Source organism: Poecilia reticulata, linkage group LG19, assembly GCF_000633615.1.
Source record: "Poecilia reticulata strain Guanapo linkage group LG19, Guppy_female_1.0+MT, whole genome shotgun sequence".
Lineage (NCBI taxonomy): Eukaryota > Metazoa > Chordata > Actinopteri > Cyprinodontiformes > Poeciliidae > Poecilia > Poecilia reticulata.
In genome coordinates, this window is record NC_024349.1 from 1,590,196 (window position 1) to 1,608,355 (window position 18,160).

At 42.7% G+C, this 18,160-nt stretch overlaps 1 protein-coding gene and 1 long non-coding RNA gene across 4 annotated transcripts in view; one reads left to right on the forward strand and one right to left on the reverse strand.

Moving 5' to 3' along the window:
• The window catches only part of LOC103481084 (uncharacterized), a 21,008-nt gene extending 3,062 nt beyond the window's left edge, over nucleotides 1-17,946 (reverse strand). The window contains exons 1-12 of one of the 3 annotated variants that reach the window (XM_017310919.1): nucleotides 17,151-17,946; nucleotides 16,920-17,071; nucleotides 15,143-15,998; nucleotides 13,302-13,482; nucleotides 11,850-11,989; nucleotides 7,460-8,025; nucleotides 6,297-6,570; nucleotides 5,199-5,397; nucleotides 3,627-3,811; nucleotides 2,689-2,784; nucleotides 1,689-1,853; nucleotides 730-823 (exon numbers count right to left, since the gene is read on the reverse strand). In XM_017310919.1, coding sequence (XP_017166408.1) covers nucleotides 730-823; nucleotides 1,689-1,853; nucleotides 2,689-2,784; nucleotides 3,627-3,811; nucleotides 5,199-5,397; nucleotides 6,297-6,570; nucleotides 7,460-8,025; nucleotides 11,850-11,989; nucleotides 13,302-13,482; nucleotides 15,143-15,956 — 2,714 coding nt within the window. In that variant the 5' untranslated portion in view covers nucleotides 15,957-15,998; nucleotides 16,920-17,071; nucleotides 17,151-17,946. The remainder of the gene's footprint in view (nucleotides 1-729; nucleotides 824-1,688; nucleotides 1,854-2,688; nucleotides 2,785-3,626; nucleotides 3,812-5,198; nucleotides 5,398-6,296; nucleotides 6,571-7,459; nucleotides 8,026-11,849; nucleotides 11,990-13,301; nucleotides 13,483-15,142; nucleotides 15,999-16,919; nucleotides 17,072-17,150) is intronic. The other 2 variants (XM_017310918.1, XM_008436348.2) reach the window with 2 other exon arrangements.
• LOC108167295 (uncharacterized) lies at nucleotides 6,505-15,331 on the forward strand. Its single transcript, XR_001777658.1, has 3 exons — nucleotides 6,505-6,588; nucleotides 8,926-10,705; nucleotides 15,249-15,331. It is a non-coding gene; the product is annotated as an uncharacterized LOC108167295 (long non-coding RNA).
• Nucleotides 17,947-18,160: the final 214 nt, after the last annotated feature.

Consider the following 18,160-nt stretch of genomic DNA (forward strand, 5'->3'; position numbering starts at 1 on the left):
AAAACAAAAACAGCAGAAAAAATAAACAAAACAGCAGAAAAAATAAACAAAACAGCAGAAAAAATAAAACAAAATAACAGCAGAAAAATAAAACAGGACAAAACTGCATTAAAAAATTCAGAAACAGCATAAAAATTTAAATAGAAATAGAAATAAAAATACACCAAAATTAAAATACTGCATTAAAATGTCAGCTCAGACTAGATGAGCAAATGTCGCACGTCTCTGACCTTTGACCTTTAAATGCTAGTATTTGATCATAACCTCCACAAGTTCATCTCTGAATGCAACATTTAAAACCCAAATAAAACACATTTTTACTGATAAAGTTACAAATAAAGACAATTTTGTAGATTTTTTTTTAGATAAAATTCTACAGAAGAAAAACGTTTTAGGTTTTAAAATCAGCGGATGAAGGATTTTGAAATCGTCTTTGTGAGTTTTTTGCAGCTAAAGTCCAATTTTTTAAGGAACATTTAAATTGAATTTTCTTCATTTTCTTTATAAAAAGAACAAGCAAGCAGCAGATGGTTTAATCTGACATTTTATTGGAGGGGAAATGGAAACCTTGCTTATTAGATCACAAAACGTCGTCTTCAGTTAATTTATTCTTTTATCTACTGATTTATTCTGTTTGTTTTTCTCCCTCTCTTCCACGTGTTAGATTTTAGAAAATGGACTCAAAAAGTCCAAATGACAAGATCATTAGAGCCACTAATTGATCCTCACCTCCTCCTGTAGAGGTATGTGAACAGAGCCGCTCCGAGTCCGAGCAGCAGCAGGACGGTGACGATCAGTCCGATCTGTAAACCCAGAGCCGACGCTGCAACGCAGACAAAACTCTGAGAAACTTCCAGCAGATTAAACTGTTACTTTAACGGACTTTGTTCTAAACATGTGAGGAAACAAATCAGAACCTTAAAGAACTTGCTTATTTCTGTATCTAAGAATATCGATGGAAAGTTGTGTGGAAGGAAAAATTGAGCTTCAGGAGGACATACAAATACTTTCCAGTTGATTTAAAGATTTACGCTTAGAAAAAAGTAGGTAATATATATTCTTATTAGCTTAAATAAATTGGAAGTTCATAGAATACTGTGTCCAAGAATAGAGATGGAAAGTTGTGGGGAAGGAAAAAGTTCAGATTTTCAATAAAAAAAAAAAAAAACTTTTCTGGTTTGTGGGCTTTTCTATTTTAGGAGAATTTTTTTTCTTCTCATAAACTTAAACTAGCGACTCACAGATTGCTGTATCCAAGCATGGTGATGGAAAGTTTAGTGGAAGGAAGAACTGAGGTGCAGGAGTACAGTACCAGTAACGAGTGCTAACTCTGGTTGGTTTTCAGAATCTATTTGTTCATGAAAATAACGGAAACAGTGTGAAGATTTTTGCAACAAACGATTTTTTCTTTTCAAAGAAAGTTAAAAACTTTTTGACATTTCAGGAATTATTGCTAATGGAAAATTTGACAGCACATTCATGCTGCAGGTTTGGACACATTTTATTATAAAATGTGATGATAATTCATGAGTTTTCACACAAAAGTCCTGATGCTAAACTACATTTTCCGGCCTAATAACAGGTTTACTGTGTTTCTGTGGAATCGGAGCCGAACTAATCGAACGATTCAGCCGATTAGCAGCGGTCGGTGTGAATAAACGCAGCGCTCCGAGTCTCGCCGTCCTGACCTGCTCCGGTGTAGCGGCCGGTGCTGGGAGGAGAGCAGGTCTCGGCCCGAGCAGCAGAGGAATCCGCGCTGGCCGTCTGGATGATGAGCGCCCTCTGGTGGTCAGACAGCGCCTGGATGTCGCCCTGCACCCGCAGCCATCCGGACACGCAGGAAACGTTGGTGCCTGCAGCAAAACGGGGGAACAAACTGGGTTTAAACACGAAACGGGAAGAAATCTGAGCTGCGACTTTCTGCCAAACGAGGCTAAAAGTTAAAAACTGAACGGATCCGTTTGGCCTCGATCCTGAACAGAGTGAATTTATGTCTGAAGCTCTTTGACTGATAAGAGGCTGTTTGGACTTTATAGTAACTTTAACTTACTGACAAATGAGGTTTCAACTGATGATTACTCTAAAAATATATTAATCGATGATTATTATGTCGATTAATCGATTATTCTGACGATTAATCGATTATTCTGACGATTAATCATTTTTAAAAAAACTGTAATTCTGCAAATTTCTCATTGAACCACTTAATCCTCTTCTGTAAAATGCTAGAAATACATTTAAAATAGGCAAAAAAAAAATTTAAATCAGAAAATAAACATTTTATTGGCTAAAATGCAGAAACAGTATTTTTTCTTCGTTTTTTACAGAACTTGAATCGGGTTAAGCTGAGCCACTTCAGGAGCTTAAAGGACCTGAATTACAGATTAAAAACAATAAATGTAAAAAGGGGATCTGAATTGTAAATGTTTATTTTTAGATAGACGGTTTGATTAAAATTGGATTAATTTCAATTAATTAATTAATTACAGACCCTGCAATTAACTCGATTAAAAATTTGAATCGATTCCCATCAGTGACTTAAATTAAACATTCACCTGTGAAAGTTTGCAGATGTAGTGAGTGACCCTCTGCAGACCCAAACCTAATCCCGACTTTACTCTGGTGTCATTCATTTTCAGAATACTGTGGCTTTAAAGGAAGGAACGGACGGAAGCGACGACCTCTGACCTTGCAGGTAGAGAGCCGAGATGCCGCAGTCGCACCTCTGCTCCAGGTAATCCGCCACTTCCGCCATCTTTGCTCCCTGAATCAAAGCGCTGCATTCTGGGACAAAGAGAGGAAACTTCTGTCAAGGTTAATTTACGGTTTAATCATTTCAGGAGAAGGAGATAAAGGAGATGCAGAGGTTTAGAAGTTTGGGTTTCTTAATTAAAAAACATTGTTTATAAAAGTTTTTCCTGCTTGAATTAATTTAAATAATATTATTTAGTCTTTAAAATACTAATTTGCACATAACTTAACATTTGTGTCCATCTGATGACACCATTTTTAAATATGGCACCAGGTGTTAAGATGAAGTTTAATACTTCTCTCACTCTTAAAGGTTTCCAGTCACATGGTGTCATTTTATAGCATAATCTATTTTTAGCTTCAGTTATAAAATGCTATTTATATCAAATGTAAAAGAAAATGCATTTTACTTCCAGATTCAACATCTTGAAATTGGGCCTCTGTCTCTTTAAGAACTGCTGCTCTTTCTGAAGCTCCGCCTCCAGGAAGTCGTCCCAACATGGCTCCTCTATTAACCCTTTAATGTTTTTACCAGCGTCGCTCTGAGCAGCAGCTCCTATGAGCTCAGCTGGTTGCTAATTGCTGCTGGCTAGTCTGGAGGAGCTGAGAGGGAGGAGGAGCTGAGCCTCGGGGGCGGGGCTAGGTCCACCCAGGCGTTTCAACACCTGAATGGAGATTTAACTCTTTCTCAAACATGAATGAAAGAATCAAAGTAGCAGGTTTGTTTTGATGAGGGAAAAACATTAAATCATGAAGATAAATTGTTTCTACCTCTGAATCTGCAAATCGACATGTAGATTTATTTAATCAGTTCATGCTCCTCATTTCTGCTCGTCTCAGTGCTTCAGTGAAATCTGCGTGTAAACGGCGGCTACCTCCCGGCTGCTCCTGCCAGCTGCTGGCCGGCGGTCCGAGGCAGAGGTCGATTTGACTGGAGTAGGCGGAGCTTGGACAGACGTTGTTGCTATGCGGCGTTGGAGACGAGCTGGTCCACGACGACGGGCTGCGGACCTGGCAGCAGGAGCAGCGGCTGAGCGAGACGGGACCGTTCCCCACGGACCTGCACAAGCAACCGACACACACACACACACAGGAATACACACACACGCACAGGAACACACACAGTAACATAAACACACAGGAACACACAGGAATATACACACACGCACAGGAACACACACACACAGGAACACACACACACACCACACACACACACACACACACACAGGAACACACACACACAGGAACACACACACACACCACACACACACACACACACACACAGGAACACACACACACAGGAACACACAGGAATACACACACACAGAAACACACACACAGAAACACACAGGAATACACACACAGAGAAACACACACAGGAACACACACACACAGAAACACACAGGAACACACAGGAACACACACACACACACAGGAACACACACCCACAGGAGCACACACAGGAATACACAGCAATACACACAGGAACACACACACACACACCACACACACACACACACACACAGTAACATAAACACACAGGAACACACACAGGAACACACACAAAGGAACACACACACACACACACACACACACACAGGTTTTCATTCAGTCAGAGGCCTCCATCAGAGCCACATCTTAATACAATATAATTGGTTATAATTCATATTAGAGCTGAAATGATTAATCGAACCGATTTTCATTAATTGATTACTGAAATTATTGTCAACTAATTTAGCAACTGATTATGCAGACTTTAAAAAAGGACATTTGTTGAAAAAACAACATATTCAGAGCAAGAATGAAGCAAAACCTGTAAAAAATATAAACATTATCCAGTGGGGATATTAAAGGAAAAACATTGTGTCTGTAAATATGATTTGTGGTACAAATCTAAACTGTATTAATGTTAAAGTTTTAATACTTTGGTTAACTGACGCATGTCATTGTTTACTTCTGGACTTTTCTCCAGGTTGGTTCTGAAAAAGCTGCCGGTCACCATACCAAATCTAACTGGACGATAAAATGCCCCAGACGTTATCGCGATAAACAATAACATCATTTTGAGACCATTTTTAAGTCATTTAATGGTATAATAAAACAAAACACATCCTCAAAGATCAATAAGCTTTAAATTCTAATGACATTTAACACTGGAGCTGGAGGACATTTAAATAAATAAACAAAATAACAAAAGCAACAAATGAAATGAATTATAAAGTCTTTGAAAACAAATTTGTCCTTCAAAAAAAGAAGCTTTTTGAGACCAAAACACCCGATTGAAGAGTTTTATCATCCAATTTTCAATAGAAAATGATAAAATAATGCGAACAGAAATCATTTAGCTCATTTTGCATTTAATGATTTATTGCTTATTGGAGCAGACTTGCAGAAATGTGCTCATTTCTAACCAATAAACGCGGGTAAACGCCATCTTTAATTACAACCACCTGAGAGACGGCAGGACTTGTCGCCCCCTGGTGGTGGACAGGGAGGCGAGCAGCCGCTGGTTCTCGCTGAACACCAGCACGTCTCTGAGGCTGGAGTTGGTCAGCGCCGTCCCGGCCCTGCAGACGCTGAACAGGTCGTAGCAGAGGACCGCGGCTCCTGCCGCCGGCACCGAGGCTCCCTCAGGAAAGGCCTGATCTGCGCCACAAAGACACAGAAAGTAGTTTACCGGATTAGAGACCCAAGTTGGTGAGTTAATCAGTTATTTTCTTACAAGTTTTCACCTGTAACAAGAGCGGCGAACGTCTTTCCATCATATAAAGGCAACATTTTCACAATATGCTAAATAATAAAAATAAAACAATTAAATTTTAACATTATTTTGTGTCAGCTGCATTAAATACTGACAGAAAATGGATCCGTGGTTGTCTAACTTTATTAAACTCAGATATATAAAATACACCAATAAAAGAAGCTCTGCGGTTGTTGAAGTACGACAAAGTTATAGATGGAAATCAAAGTAAAATTTCCTCAAAAAAAGCTAAAAAAAAGACGGACTTTGTCCATCTTGCGTCCATTGGCTCCGCTTAAGGACGTGGCGCCCTCTGCTGGACGGCGGCCAAACTACGACAATAAAAGACCCACAAAGCCAGTGGTGTCCAAACTTTTAGTTATTAGGACCAAAATGATGAAGTTGAAAGACCTCCAGGGAAACTTTTTAAATTAAAACTGTAAAGACTTATTTTTTATGTTTTATCTATTAAATAGTACAATAATTAGACCGTATTTTAAAGCAAAGTAGTCTAATTCATGGAGAAACTGAATCTGTGAATCATTTTTAAGATTAAATAGCAAAGGATAATCAATGAAAACAGAAACTCTGTTAATAAAAGGAAAATACTTTGTTTTGTACTTAAATAAATGTTTAAAAAGATTTTATTTGTTAGTGAAAATTTAAATTTAATCCCAAATTCAACAAAATCATCCAGACAAGTGGAGCTCGGGCCACTTTGACCTCCTCGGTCTGAGAGCCATGAGTCGATCGATTGTAGCCAATTTTAGCCTAATAAACCATTTATTGACAATTATTGATAAACCTGCGTCATGGCCATGTCCAACAACATAGAAGCCGTCCTGGTCGATGACTCCTCGTAACGGGACGGCGACGGCGGTGCCGCCGGCGTCCTGGTCGAACACGGAGAGCACCAGGCCCCGCAGGTCGGTCAGGGCCGGCCCCTGCAGCTCCACGAAGCCCCCCTGCTGGCTGTGGTTGCTCCAGCGCGCGCTCGACACCTCGCTGATGACGACGCCTTCCGGCGCCGGAGGAGGACGGGGGCAGACGTTCTCCCGCAGAGGAGTGGGCGGAGCCACCTGCTCGGATCGAACCAGGTGAGTTAGAGGAGAGAAACAAACGTGATGGTCTGTCAGAAACTGAGAAATGTCAATTTGACCCTTATAGATTTATTCTGCTTCTAAATTTTTGGCACAGTTAAATATTTCTCTTATTCTGACGTTTTGTCTGTTAAGCTCAAGACCTTAATCTGGTATTATTTTGGCTTTATTCTCATAACATTACGACTTTATTGTACAGCTTTATTCTAGTATCGCCTTATATTAATTCTTCTTCCATCCATCCATCCATCCATTTTCCTACACCCTTGTCCCTCAGTGGGGTCAGGAGGTGCTGCTGCCTCTCCAGCTAACGTACCGGGTGAGAGGCGGGGTCACCTGGACAGGTCACCCGGACAGGCCGCCAGTCTGTCGCAGGGCAACACAGAGACACACAACCACACACAACACACACTCACACCTAGGGGCAATTTGGAGAGGCCAATTAACCTGACAGTCATGTTTTTGGACTGTGGGAGGAAACCGGAGTACCTGGAGAAAACCCACCATGCACAGGGAGAACATGGAGACTCCATGCAGAAAGACCGGGGCCCGGGAATTGAACCCAGAACCTTCTTGCTGCAAGGCAACAGCTCTACCAACTGCGCCACTGTGCAGCCCATTAATTTTTCTTGTAATAATAATATCTGAAGGAGCCGAGTGGGGGCGGAGCTCTGCCTCGAAGGCGGGGCTACGTCCTCCCAGGCGGTTTGAACAGCTGAATGGTTGCCATGGAGATTAGAGGATTTCTCAAACATGAATGAAAGAATCAAGCCGAGACTCCAGGTTTGTTTTTGATGAGGGAAAAACATTAGAACATGTAAAGATCAAAGAAAGATTCCAGTCCGCTTTGTGCGTTTACTGTTCTCACCGAGAAAGCCGACAGGTCCAACGGGTAGAGGCCTCCGCAGCGGCTGAGTGCTTCATCGCCGGGCAGAACATCGGGATCCTCCAGCAGCGGCAGCTGCCCCGGGGTCAGCGCCTGGCTCAGCTCCTGCGCCTCCATGTCCGACCCCCTCTGCCGGTACACCACGGCGTCCAGCAGGCCCCGGGTCGGGATCCCCCTCTGGGCCGCCGACGGCGGGCCGGACAGGCTGCGGTACAGCGCCACGGCGTCCGGCCCGTTCTGGATGGTGTTGGGAGGAAGGCGGAGCGACGGCGCCGGCGCCAGCCTGTCGCTGCCCAGCAGGAAGTAACCCTTGGAGGTGGTGAAGTGGCCGCTCAGGCTGATCTCCCGGTACGGCTTGTTGTTGTGCGCGCTGAAGAGCAGGATCCAGACGCCCTGCAGCGAGGCCCGCAGGCCCGACGGGTGCCACAGCTCGATGTACTCCCCGTCCTCGGCCGCGCCCGGCGTGTCCGTGTTCAGCTCATTGATCAGGAAGTCGCCGCTGCTGCCCGGCGGCAGGTGAGGCGGCGAATCCGTTCCGCCAGGGATCACTGGTCGACAACGAGAACATTTCACCTGAGAGAAGCTCACTAAAACAAAACTGGTGCCAGATGTTTGTGTAGCGACAGTTTAATTTCTGCTGCTTTCATGTTTGAAGAGCCAGATTCACAAAGTGTCACTTGGACCTAAGAAACACAACAAACTGGAGAAACAAGGAATAACTAGAGACAAGAAATAAGCGTAACTGGAAACACTAAGAAGGACTGAACTAAAATAAAACAGAAAGAAAAACGATCCAGAAAGGAGCCCCGAGTATGAAAACCTCAAAACAACCAGGACACAATATACCAAATATGACTTAACCCTGCTACGTTTGTGCTGCTAAAATGTGTTTGTGCTGCTAAAATGTGTTTGTGCTGCTAAAATGTGTTTGTGCTGCTAAAATGTGTTTGTGCTGCTAAAATGTGTTTGTGCTGCTAAATGTGTTTGTGCTGCTAAAATGTGTTTGTGCTGCTAAATGTGTTTGTGCTGCTAAATGTGTTTGTGCTGCTAAATGTGTTTGTGCTGCTAAATGTGTTTGTGCTGCTTCTGTTTTGAAGATATTCATGAAATATTCAACCGGCCAATTCACATCACCCAAGTCAGACAAATTGGTGTCCAGCGTCTTTGCAGCAAAAATATTTTGTTTGTGTTGCTTTTTTTTCTGAGATATTAAAGTTTCTGGAGGTCATAGAAGGTCAACCACATTTATGAAATAAAAAACGGAGTTAAGCAGCTCAGAAAGTTTGAGATTAAGAAATTTTCTAGAAGAAAATTAAACATTTGAGTTTCAAAAGTCAAGTTTTAAAATTTTCAAATCTAAATCTATTTTTTTAATCTAAAAATGTCTCATTTTTCTTGCATATTTTTGACGTTTGGAGCTCAGAAATGTTCTTGTTTTTTTGTTGAAGGTGTGTAAACAGTATCGGCTGAAGGACGTACATCCTGGTACTTCCTGCTTCCTCTGCGGCCGTCACACAGCTGACTGACGTCTCGTTTGGATTAGTGCTGCTGAAAATGATCCACCATCATTAACAGGAATTTATTCACCATTAACAGCACGGCAGGAAAAGATCTAGCAACTTCAAACCAGTAAACAAAACCAGTTAAAACATGCCGTTAAGCTGACAGCAAACTGATTAAATACCTTAGAGCGGCGGAGAGTCATTATCGCCTTTCATGTCTGGTGTTATGTAAAGCACCAGCAACAGGCGGTTATATAAGCCCACCAGTTTGCCCCGTTTGCCCTGAGGGACATAAACACACCCGGCAGATGGCTGGAGGCCCGAATCCACCAGATCACGGCCTGTTCGCTCCGTTTCCACCCAGAGAAACGCTCCCACAGCCGGAGGAGAGGCATGGAGAGGCTCAGGAGGAGCTCTGCCCCCCGGGGCATCTGGGCGAACAATGAGAACACGGCTCAGGGCGGCTCTGCATTACCACCAGACCAGCAGACTGCACCAGACAAACTCCAAGGATGCCTGTCTGTTTCTGTCCAGCAACACACAACGACCCGCGCCATCTTGGTAGGCAGCCGCAGCTAAATGCGCAGCGGAGCTCTGGCTTCCAGACCAACAAAAAGAAAATATCTGGACACTTGAATGCGCAAGACGTGACCAAAATGGCTGGCGTCAGGATCGACCCATATCAGACGGAGAAGGAAAATAGCTCAGGCGATGTGAACAAGCTGCCTCCGATCTCATGCTACGATAACGTTAGCTAGCTAGTGAACAGGAAGAGTGCGAACAACATGGAGGAGCTTCAACTGAAATCCAAACAATTAATGTTTCAACAGATTTCTAAAGGGCTCTTTGAGTAAATAACAAGTTTCTGGTGACTGGCATGTCAAGTACATTTAGTAACAAACACATAGGCTACATGTCCGCTAGCAGATAAAAGCTACATTAGCCAAGCTAATTTAGCTGCTCTGGCAGAAAGTACTCAAGTAAATATCACTGATGTTTATCTTAGTGTTACAGAGGTGGTGGAGTACTCTAAAACTGTAACCGAGTAATAGTTGTAATGTACTTTATTGTTCATACTTTAAATAGGAACAAGGTGAGAGCTAGTTCTACTGTTGTCATAGCAACTCCATAGCAACTGCCTGCCAAGATGGCTGCCAGTTACAAAGTTCTGGAGGTTCTGGAGTTCATGTGAGGTCACATGAGAAATGTGTTGGCTCATCATTACCTTTGAGGGTCAAAAAACAAAAAAGTCTTTATGAGAGTTTTAAAATTTAATTTTTTATAAAGTTCAGGAGAGGTTAAAAACTCTCCTGAATTAAAAAAATAAATTACATTTTCCTGTTAGTTTTAGAGCCAGCTAATATTTCAGAATTGTCTTTTTTAAAACTGTTGCATAATTTACAAAAGTGTGATTCGTGTAGAAAAAAGAAATCCTGAAAACTTGAGTCATCTGTGTCCTTAGATGGTATTTCAACACATTTCAAATAGGCTTTTTGTGGATACTGAAGGCGATAAAAGACTTTTTAAAGCATCGTTATTGCTTATAACAGCAAGAAAGTTGCTGCGTTAGTCTGAGTCTTTTTTTGAAATGAGAGTTTTTGAGTCATTTCCTGGTTAGCTACTGAACGATCAATCAATTCGCTGCATTAGCATTGATGAAGCCTCCATCGCTGATTGTGCGGCAACATTTACGGTACAAAGAAAAAAAGGAACAGTAAAGACCGAGGTAAAAAAGCACAGCGAGGAAACCTCGACTGGCTAACCGTTAGCCGCTAACGCCGCTAAAGTTAGCCGCTAACGCCGCTAAAGTTAGCCTCCAGAGTTAGCCTCTGCTTCATAGTGTCCTGCTGGTGCTAAACTAAAGGCCTTTTCCCATCTTTTTAATAGGATCAGGACTACAAACATGTATCTGAAATATGTAGAGATTCTCTAAAGTAATATACTCATAAATGCTGTTTAGAGGAGAATTTTGCCGCCTTTTAAGGGTTAAACGGTCTTAGATTTAGACAAATTACAAATATATGAATAGATTCATTAAAACACAGATTGTAATTGATGATTATTATTCCTAATAATAATGTTTGAAGCAGCAAGGCAAGCATAACAGTGAGGTTGGGGGAAAAAAAAAACAATATTCCCACAAGATAAACCAAAATTCCTCCATTTCATAAAACAACTTGTTGTTGTTCTGCATTTTTCTCTCCTTTATTGCTCTCTGTGGTTAGTTCACTCAGCAGCATTCACCACACAGTTTCAGTTCTTTAAGTGAATGAATCTGTTTAAATGAGGACTGAAAAAAACTAAACTCAACATTAAGGTGACCAGAAAATATAAAACTAAATGTTCCTTTCTTACTGCTGGTTTCACATGTAAGAAAACAACTTCATTTGGTTTCACTTCCTGTTTATGACACAGGAATTTTAAAATAACAGGATTTATGCTCAGCATTTTGACTGAAAGGTAACCCAGATTAACTTAGTTTATTTAATAAATAAACTTTTTGTCGTATGACTTTATTCTCATGTTATTACAACTTTGTTGTAATGATACTATTACTTTTTTATTATGACTTTTTGTTGTACAAAATAATTGTACGACAAAAATAAAGTAATACTTATTGCATTTTTCTCACATTATTACAAATTTATTCTTGTATTATTTTGACGTTCCACTTTATTCTTGTAATATGACTTTATTCTCATATTTTCTTAGCCTGGTTCTGATACTTCGCCTTTAGAAAAGAGTTTTACTTTTACTCAGGTTATTTCTGATAACCTGAAGAACATAAATGCTAGTGTCCGTGTTCAGTGACTAAAAAGCAACAACAGAAGGCTGAATAAAACCGCAGTGAGATGCATTCAAACACTTACAGATGGTGTGGGGGCAGATTTTGGGCCAGGGGCATTTGTTGGGCAGCCCGGGAGTCTGTGGCGCCTCCCAGAAGGTGCCGGGATCTCTGGCCCAGGTAGCCACACCGCAGCGGCTCAGGTAGAAGCCGCCCTCTCGCAAACTGGAATCAGAAATAAAACAATCCTGGATTTGTTTATCTGCAAGCAGGGAAATAACAGCTAGAAAAGCCAAAACAGGGTTTGAACTACATCATCATTAATACAAAATGAAGTAGTGTAAGAAGCTAACGTGCAACTTTATTTTTACTTTACTGTGAAAGCTTAGCCCCGCCCCAAGTTTGGAAATTCCCAAAAGTGGGCGGAGCTTAGAAGCACTGAGGGGCGTGGCCAAGAACTGTAACCAACTTAGTAACTTCGTCTTTCCAGATCCCGATTGTTTCTTTTCTTTTTTTTTATCTAAAGCGACTAGAGACAAATGTAACAACTTTTTTCTGTTTCTGGAGATTTGCTTTAAACAAAATATTGCAGAATTCAACAAGTTTTCATAAAAATGTCACAAAATGCCTCAAAACATACAGAAAGCCTCATTAAAGGCCAATTTAGACAATTTATCTGCAAAAGACAGATGATTTAGGGCTTAGCTAATTTTTAAACTTTAAAATAGTAGGTGAAAAGTAATATATGGATAATATTTAGGTTTCTAAAGTTAGACTCCAGCAAAACCTTTTGTTCGCATAGAGCAACGGCTCAACATTATCTACATGACATTGTAGATAAAAAAGGAGCGAATGTCTGTACAAAAAACTCAGAATTTTACATTAATCCCAAAAAATATTATAGAAAAAATTTGGACATTTTTGAGTTTGAAAAGTTGAAAATTAATAAGAAAAGAACTCAGAAATTTTAAGATTAATCCCAGAAAAATTCTGTGAAAAACTTGGAAATTTCTGGGTTTGAAAAAAAAAACCAGTCAATATTTATCTACTTTTAAAACTGTGCAGGTTCTTTGAGAAAAATTATTTTATTTTTAAAAAATTTCTTGCAATTTTTCTTACTTTCTGAGTCTCAAAAGTAAAATATAAATATATTTTTCCACTCAAAAATGTCAAGAGGTTTTTCTAGAAAATTTCTGACATTAACCTAGAACTTTTTTTCTTGCAGATTTTTTATTTTTCAATTTCAAAAAGTTCAAAGTTTCGTCCTCCTTTAATTTTTCTGTCCAAAGGCCCCGACACGCCGTCGTAGTTATCGACCGATACAAATATCTCCTGAAGCTTTCAGTGAGCGGAGGACATTTCCTTCCACCGCTGACGTCATAAACTGAAGAGGAACCAAAGTCACACGCCGACCGCGTCACCGTTCCTCAACTGAATAAAAAAAGAAAAAACCACACCTCCAAAATAACCAGAGGAAAGTTTGAGCCGAGCACATTTACGAGGCAGAGAGGCTCATGGGAGCTGCCGACGGTCTGACCTGGTGCTGAGCTGGTAGGGCAGCCTGCCGGGGATCAGCGTCTCCGTCAGGTTGGAGCTCGGCTTGTTTCCAGGCCCGGCGAACACGAACGCGTCGAGCGGCTGCGTCTGCCTCAGCGGACTCCCCACCGGGAAGTCTGCAGCTCTGCCGCTGTAAATGGCCACAGCGCCAGACTCATCGCCTGAAGAGAAGCAGAAATTACAAAATCAGCCAGAGAGAAACAGATAAACAAGTCTGTTTCTGAGGCTTAAAGTGATTTAGTTAAGAAGCCAGAGAAAATGCTGGAGTGATCTGAGAGCTTTTGGTCCAGAACATGACGGCCCCTCCCCAACCTGCTGCTGCACATCGTCAATATGCTGACTGGAAATGTAGCTGTTTCGAGATATTTCCAGTCACTGAGGATGTGAAAATGAAAACAGCGCCACCTACCTTTGTTAAAGCTGCAGTAACTTTTATGAAAATTTTTTTTTTACATATTTGTTCGGGCTGTCAGGTCCCTGTATGACCGGTGTCAGAGTCTGGTCCGCATTGCCGGCAGTAAGTCGGGCTCGTTTCCGGTGAGAGTTGGACTCCGCCAAGGCTGCCCTTTGTCACCGATTCTATTCATTACCTTCATGGACAGAATCTCTAGACCAGCCGAGGTGTTGAGGGGATCCATTTTGATGGCCTTAGGATCGCATCTCTGCTTTTTGCGGATGATGTGGTCCTGTTGGCTTCATCAGATCGTGATCTGCAGCTCTCACTGGAGCGGTTCGCAGCCGAGTGTGAAGCGGCCGGGATGAGGCTCAGTGCCTCCAAATCCGAGGCCATGGTCTTGAGCCGGAAAAGGGTAGAGTGCCTTCTCCGGGTCAGGGGGGTCGTCCTGCCTCAAGTGGAGGAGTTTAAGTATCTGGGGATCTTGTTCACGAATGAGGGAAGAAGGGAGCGGGAGATCGACAGGCGGATTGGGGCAGCGTCTGCCGTGAAGCGGGCGCTGTACCGGTCCGTCGTGGTGAAGAGAGAGCTKAGCCAAAAAGCGAAGCTCTCGATTTACCGGTCGATCTACGTTCCCACCCTCATCTATGGTCATGAGCTTTGGGTCATGACCGAAAGAACGAGATCACGGATACAAGCGGCCGAAATGGGTTTCCTCCTCCGCAGGGTGGCTGGGCTCTCCCTTAGAGAGAGAAGCTCGGTCATGAGGGAGGGACTCAGAGTAGAGCCGCTGCTCCTCCACGTCGAGAGGAGCCAGTTGAGGCTCGGGCATCTGGTCAGGATGCCTCCTGGACGCCTCCCTGGTGAGGAGTTCAGGTCCCACCGGGAGGAGGGGAGACCCAGGACACGCTGGAGGGACTATGTCTCTCTACTGGCCTGGGAACGCCTTGGGGTTCCTGGAGGACCTGGAAGAGGCTGGGGAGGGAAGTCTGGGCCTCCCTTCTGAAGCTGCTGCCCCCGAGACCCGACCCCGGATAAGCGGAAGAAAATGGATGGATGGATGGATGGATGGATGGATGGATGGATGGATGGATGGATGGATGGATGGATGGATGGATGGATGGATGGATGGATGGATGGATGGATGGATGTCACAGATAAAAGCTACATTAGCTAAGCTAATTTTGCTAGCTTGGCAGCAAGTACTAAAGTAAATATCACTGACATTTGTCTTAGCATTACAGAGGTGGCTGGAGTATTTAGAAATTATAATCAAGTAATAGTTTTAATGTACTTATATTTATTATAAGATAGGAACGAGGTGACTTCTTTACTGTTGTCATAGCAACTCCATAGCCACTGCCTACCAAGATGGCCGTCAGTTACAAAGTTTCAGGAATGTGACGTCACGTGTACGTGGAACTAACCTTTCATGTATTTCTTGTTGACGGTCATAAAGTTGAGTCCATTCCTGGACGTGTCCACGTCCATGCTAACGCTAACCTTGTCCGTTTTCCCGTCCCAAACCACCAGAACCACGGGCCCTGCAGCCGAGACGTCCGTCAGCTCCACCGACCCGTCCACCTGTCCGCTGCCCAGCTTCAGCTCGTTAATGAAGGGACTGGTCAGCGGCGCGGCCGGCGGAGTGCAGTTGTTCCGCTGACCTGGAGACGGCAGCGACACCCGGAAGCCCCATTGGTCGTCCGACAGCAGGCACCTTTCGATCGACTCGTCCGCTTCGTGCGCCGCTTCGTCTTCAACAAACGCCGGTTCTCCGGGCGTCAGGACCTCCGCCAGGAACTCGGCTCCCCCGGAGCGCCGCGTCATGTAGACCACGGCGTCCACCAGCCCCACCGCCGTGACGTTCATCTTCTCCAGGTAGCGGGCGGCGGCGGCGGTGCGGTAGAGGACCACGGCGTCCGGGCCGTTCTGGACCGTGTTTGGGGGAAGGAGGATGGCCGGCTTGGGCACCAGGTCCAAGGAGCCGACCAGGAAGAATCCTCTGTCGTCCGTGCTGTGGTCCTTCAGGTCCAGAACCTTGTAGGCTACGTTCCCTTTGCCGTTATAAAACACCAGGGTGTAGCCGTCCAGGGAGGCTCGCTGTCCGCTGGTGTGGTACAGCTCCACGAACTCGGTGGTGTCCAGTCCGGGGTTATCAGCGTTGATCTCGCTGATGATGAGGCAAGAGTCCGCACCGACCATCACCAGCAGGCAGAAACAAATCCAGAAAGTAACGAACATCTTCTGCAACCTTTCTGGAAAACGTCGACGGCACAGCAGCTTCTGGAAAACAACACAGGATCATCTAAAATGTAAACAGTAAACTGAAGATATGCTGTTATTTGTTTTAAAAGGTGACAATAAAAGGAACCGGACACCAAATAAACACCAAGTTCAACCAAAAAACCCCAAAAACAAACACGTTTAGTTTGTTGAGATTGCAGGAAACAAACTGGTTTTCTCATTTCCTCTATCTGCTGGAAATGAGGAAACTGGAAAAGGATCTTTTTATTTTTCCCTGTAAGTTAACAAGCGAGTCAATTCTCATCGTTATTGAAAGGAATCAATACACAGACATTATTAGAGTTGACCCTGGGTTTTATTTTTTTGCATGTTCTTATATATATAAAGATAAATATATTAAAAAATATAATCCTGTGATTTATTGCTTATTGCATTAGCCATAGAAAGCCAAATATATGCATTTTTTTTTTACAGTTTGTACTTATTTACTGCTCTGTGTTCTCAACTGTTTGTATTCTCTGGTTAATTAATCGTTGCTAAATTAATTAACATTATTTCCAGCCCTGTTTATTACTCGAAAATGATCTCAAAGCAACATTATCGTTTATCGCAATAATTACTGGGACAATTTATCGTCCAGCAAATTTGTTATTGCAACTTTCACACGATCTCGGCATCATTTGAAAGTTGATTTTTTAAATAGAAATATAGAACATAATATTGGTAAAATAGGTGCATTAACATAATGAACGACTCTGTGTTTTTGTTCCCATTGACAGTGGAAATCCGCATCTTATCCATGAGTCACGAAACGTTGCGAAACACATTGGCAGGCAAATGGAAACTTTGCCTGAAATATGGAAAAGCTTCAAATGTGATCAATGAAGGAAATGCTCACGCAGACTGAAAAAAAGTTACATGCAAGCTCATTTTTACACAAGATGAGACTCAATCTCCTACATTTTGATTTTTATTGTCCCTTTATGCGGTTTTATTGGCTTAAAGGCGTAAAATCGTTGCTCTTCGGGAAGCTGTGGTCCATTCTGGCTCGGAATGATCTGCCACCTCCAACAGTTATTCCAGTCACGGCCAGGCTGCTGCTCTGCATGCATCTTTCCGTCGAAAAAAAAAATCCTGTCAATCTGCTGCGAAACCCTGCAAACAAGCCTCTGTTACCGCGATGCGACTTACCGGGACTCCTCCGGTTCGGTGTCGGCTCCTAAACATCCGAACTTTATTGTCTGGGAGGGAAAATGGAGGCAGGCTGGAGGGAATAAAGTGGTAAAGTTTGTTTTCTGCTCTCCGCCGCTCCCGTCATTCACAAAGCTCCACTTTCTCTCTCCCCCCGCTCAGCTCCGGGCTGTGGGCGGTCACAGTGACAGACACAAGGGAGAGCTTTTTCTGTTTTCCTGGGGCTCAGATTCCCACGAACCGACACCAAAAAAAACAAAAACAAACACACACAAAAACCCACGAGGAAAAAAAAAAGAAACAAAAACCGCAGTATACAGTTTGAAGATTGAATCTGTGACGTGGAAATGTGTCTGCGGGTTCATCCCCAGACGCCTTGGACCTGAAGGGGCCCCTGACCCCACTGCGAGGAAAAGTCCCGCCCATCACGCGTGACACATCAGCGTGAAGAGACTTGATTCACATCCTTACAGCGCGTGCATCAGTATTCACACCCACGCCGCTTTTTCACGTCTTCACATCTTATGGAGAGAAATTTGGTCCAATATTATAGCAAGTAGCAGAATTTGAAGAATTCAGCAGATTTTTTTTTTTTCACGTTTTCAGAGAATGAATGCGTTGAATTTACACAACAGAATGACAATAAAATAGGATTACCGTTTTAATTCACTGATCCATTTGGGAGTTTTTTCAACGGCGTATCAGAGCCAGAGGCAGATAACAACAACAATAAAAACAACTCAATTTATGTTTTTTGTTTTCTAGAAAACAAAACAAAACAAACAAAAAAAAATCAAGGAAATTCTCTTAGCTCAAAAAGTTGTAAATTTACTGGTCAAATCTCAGATATTTTCCAAAAGACTTTAAAATTTCTGAGTTCTAAGAGTTGTACATTTGTGAGAAAAAAAATCTCAGAAATATTTTAAGAAAAACAAAGAAAATTCTTTGTGAGTGAACAAGATCCCCAGATACTGAAACTCCTCCACTTGAGGCAGGACGACCCCCCTGAC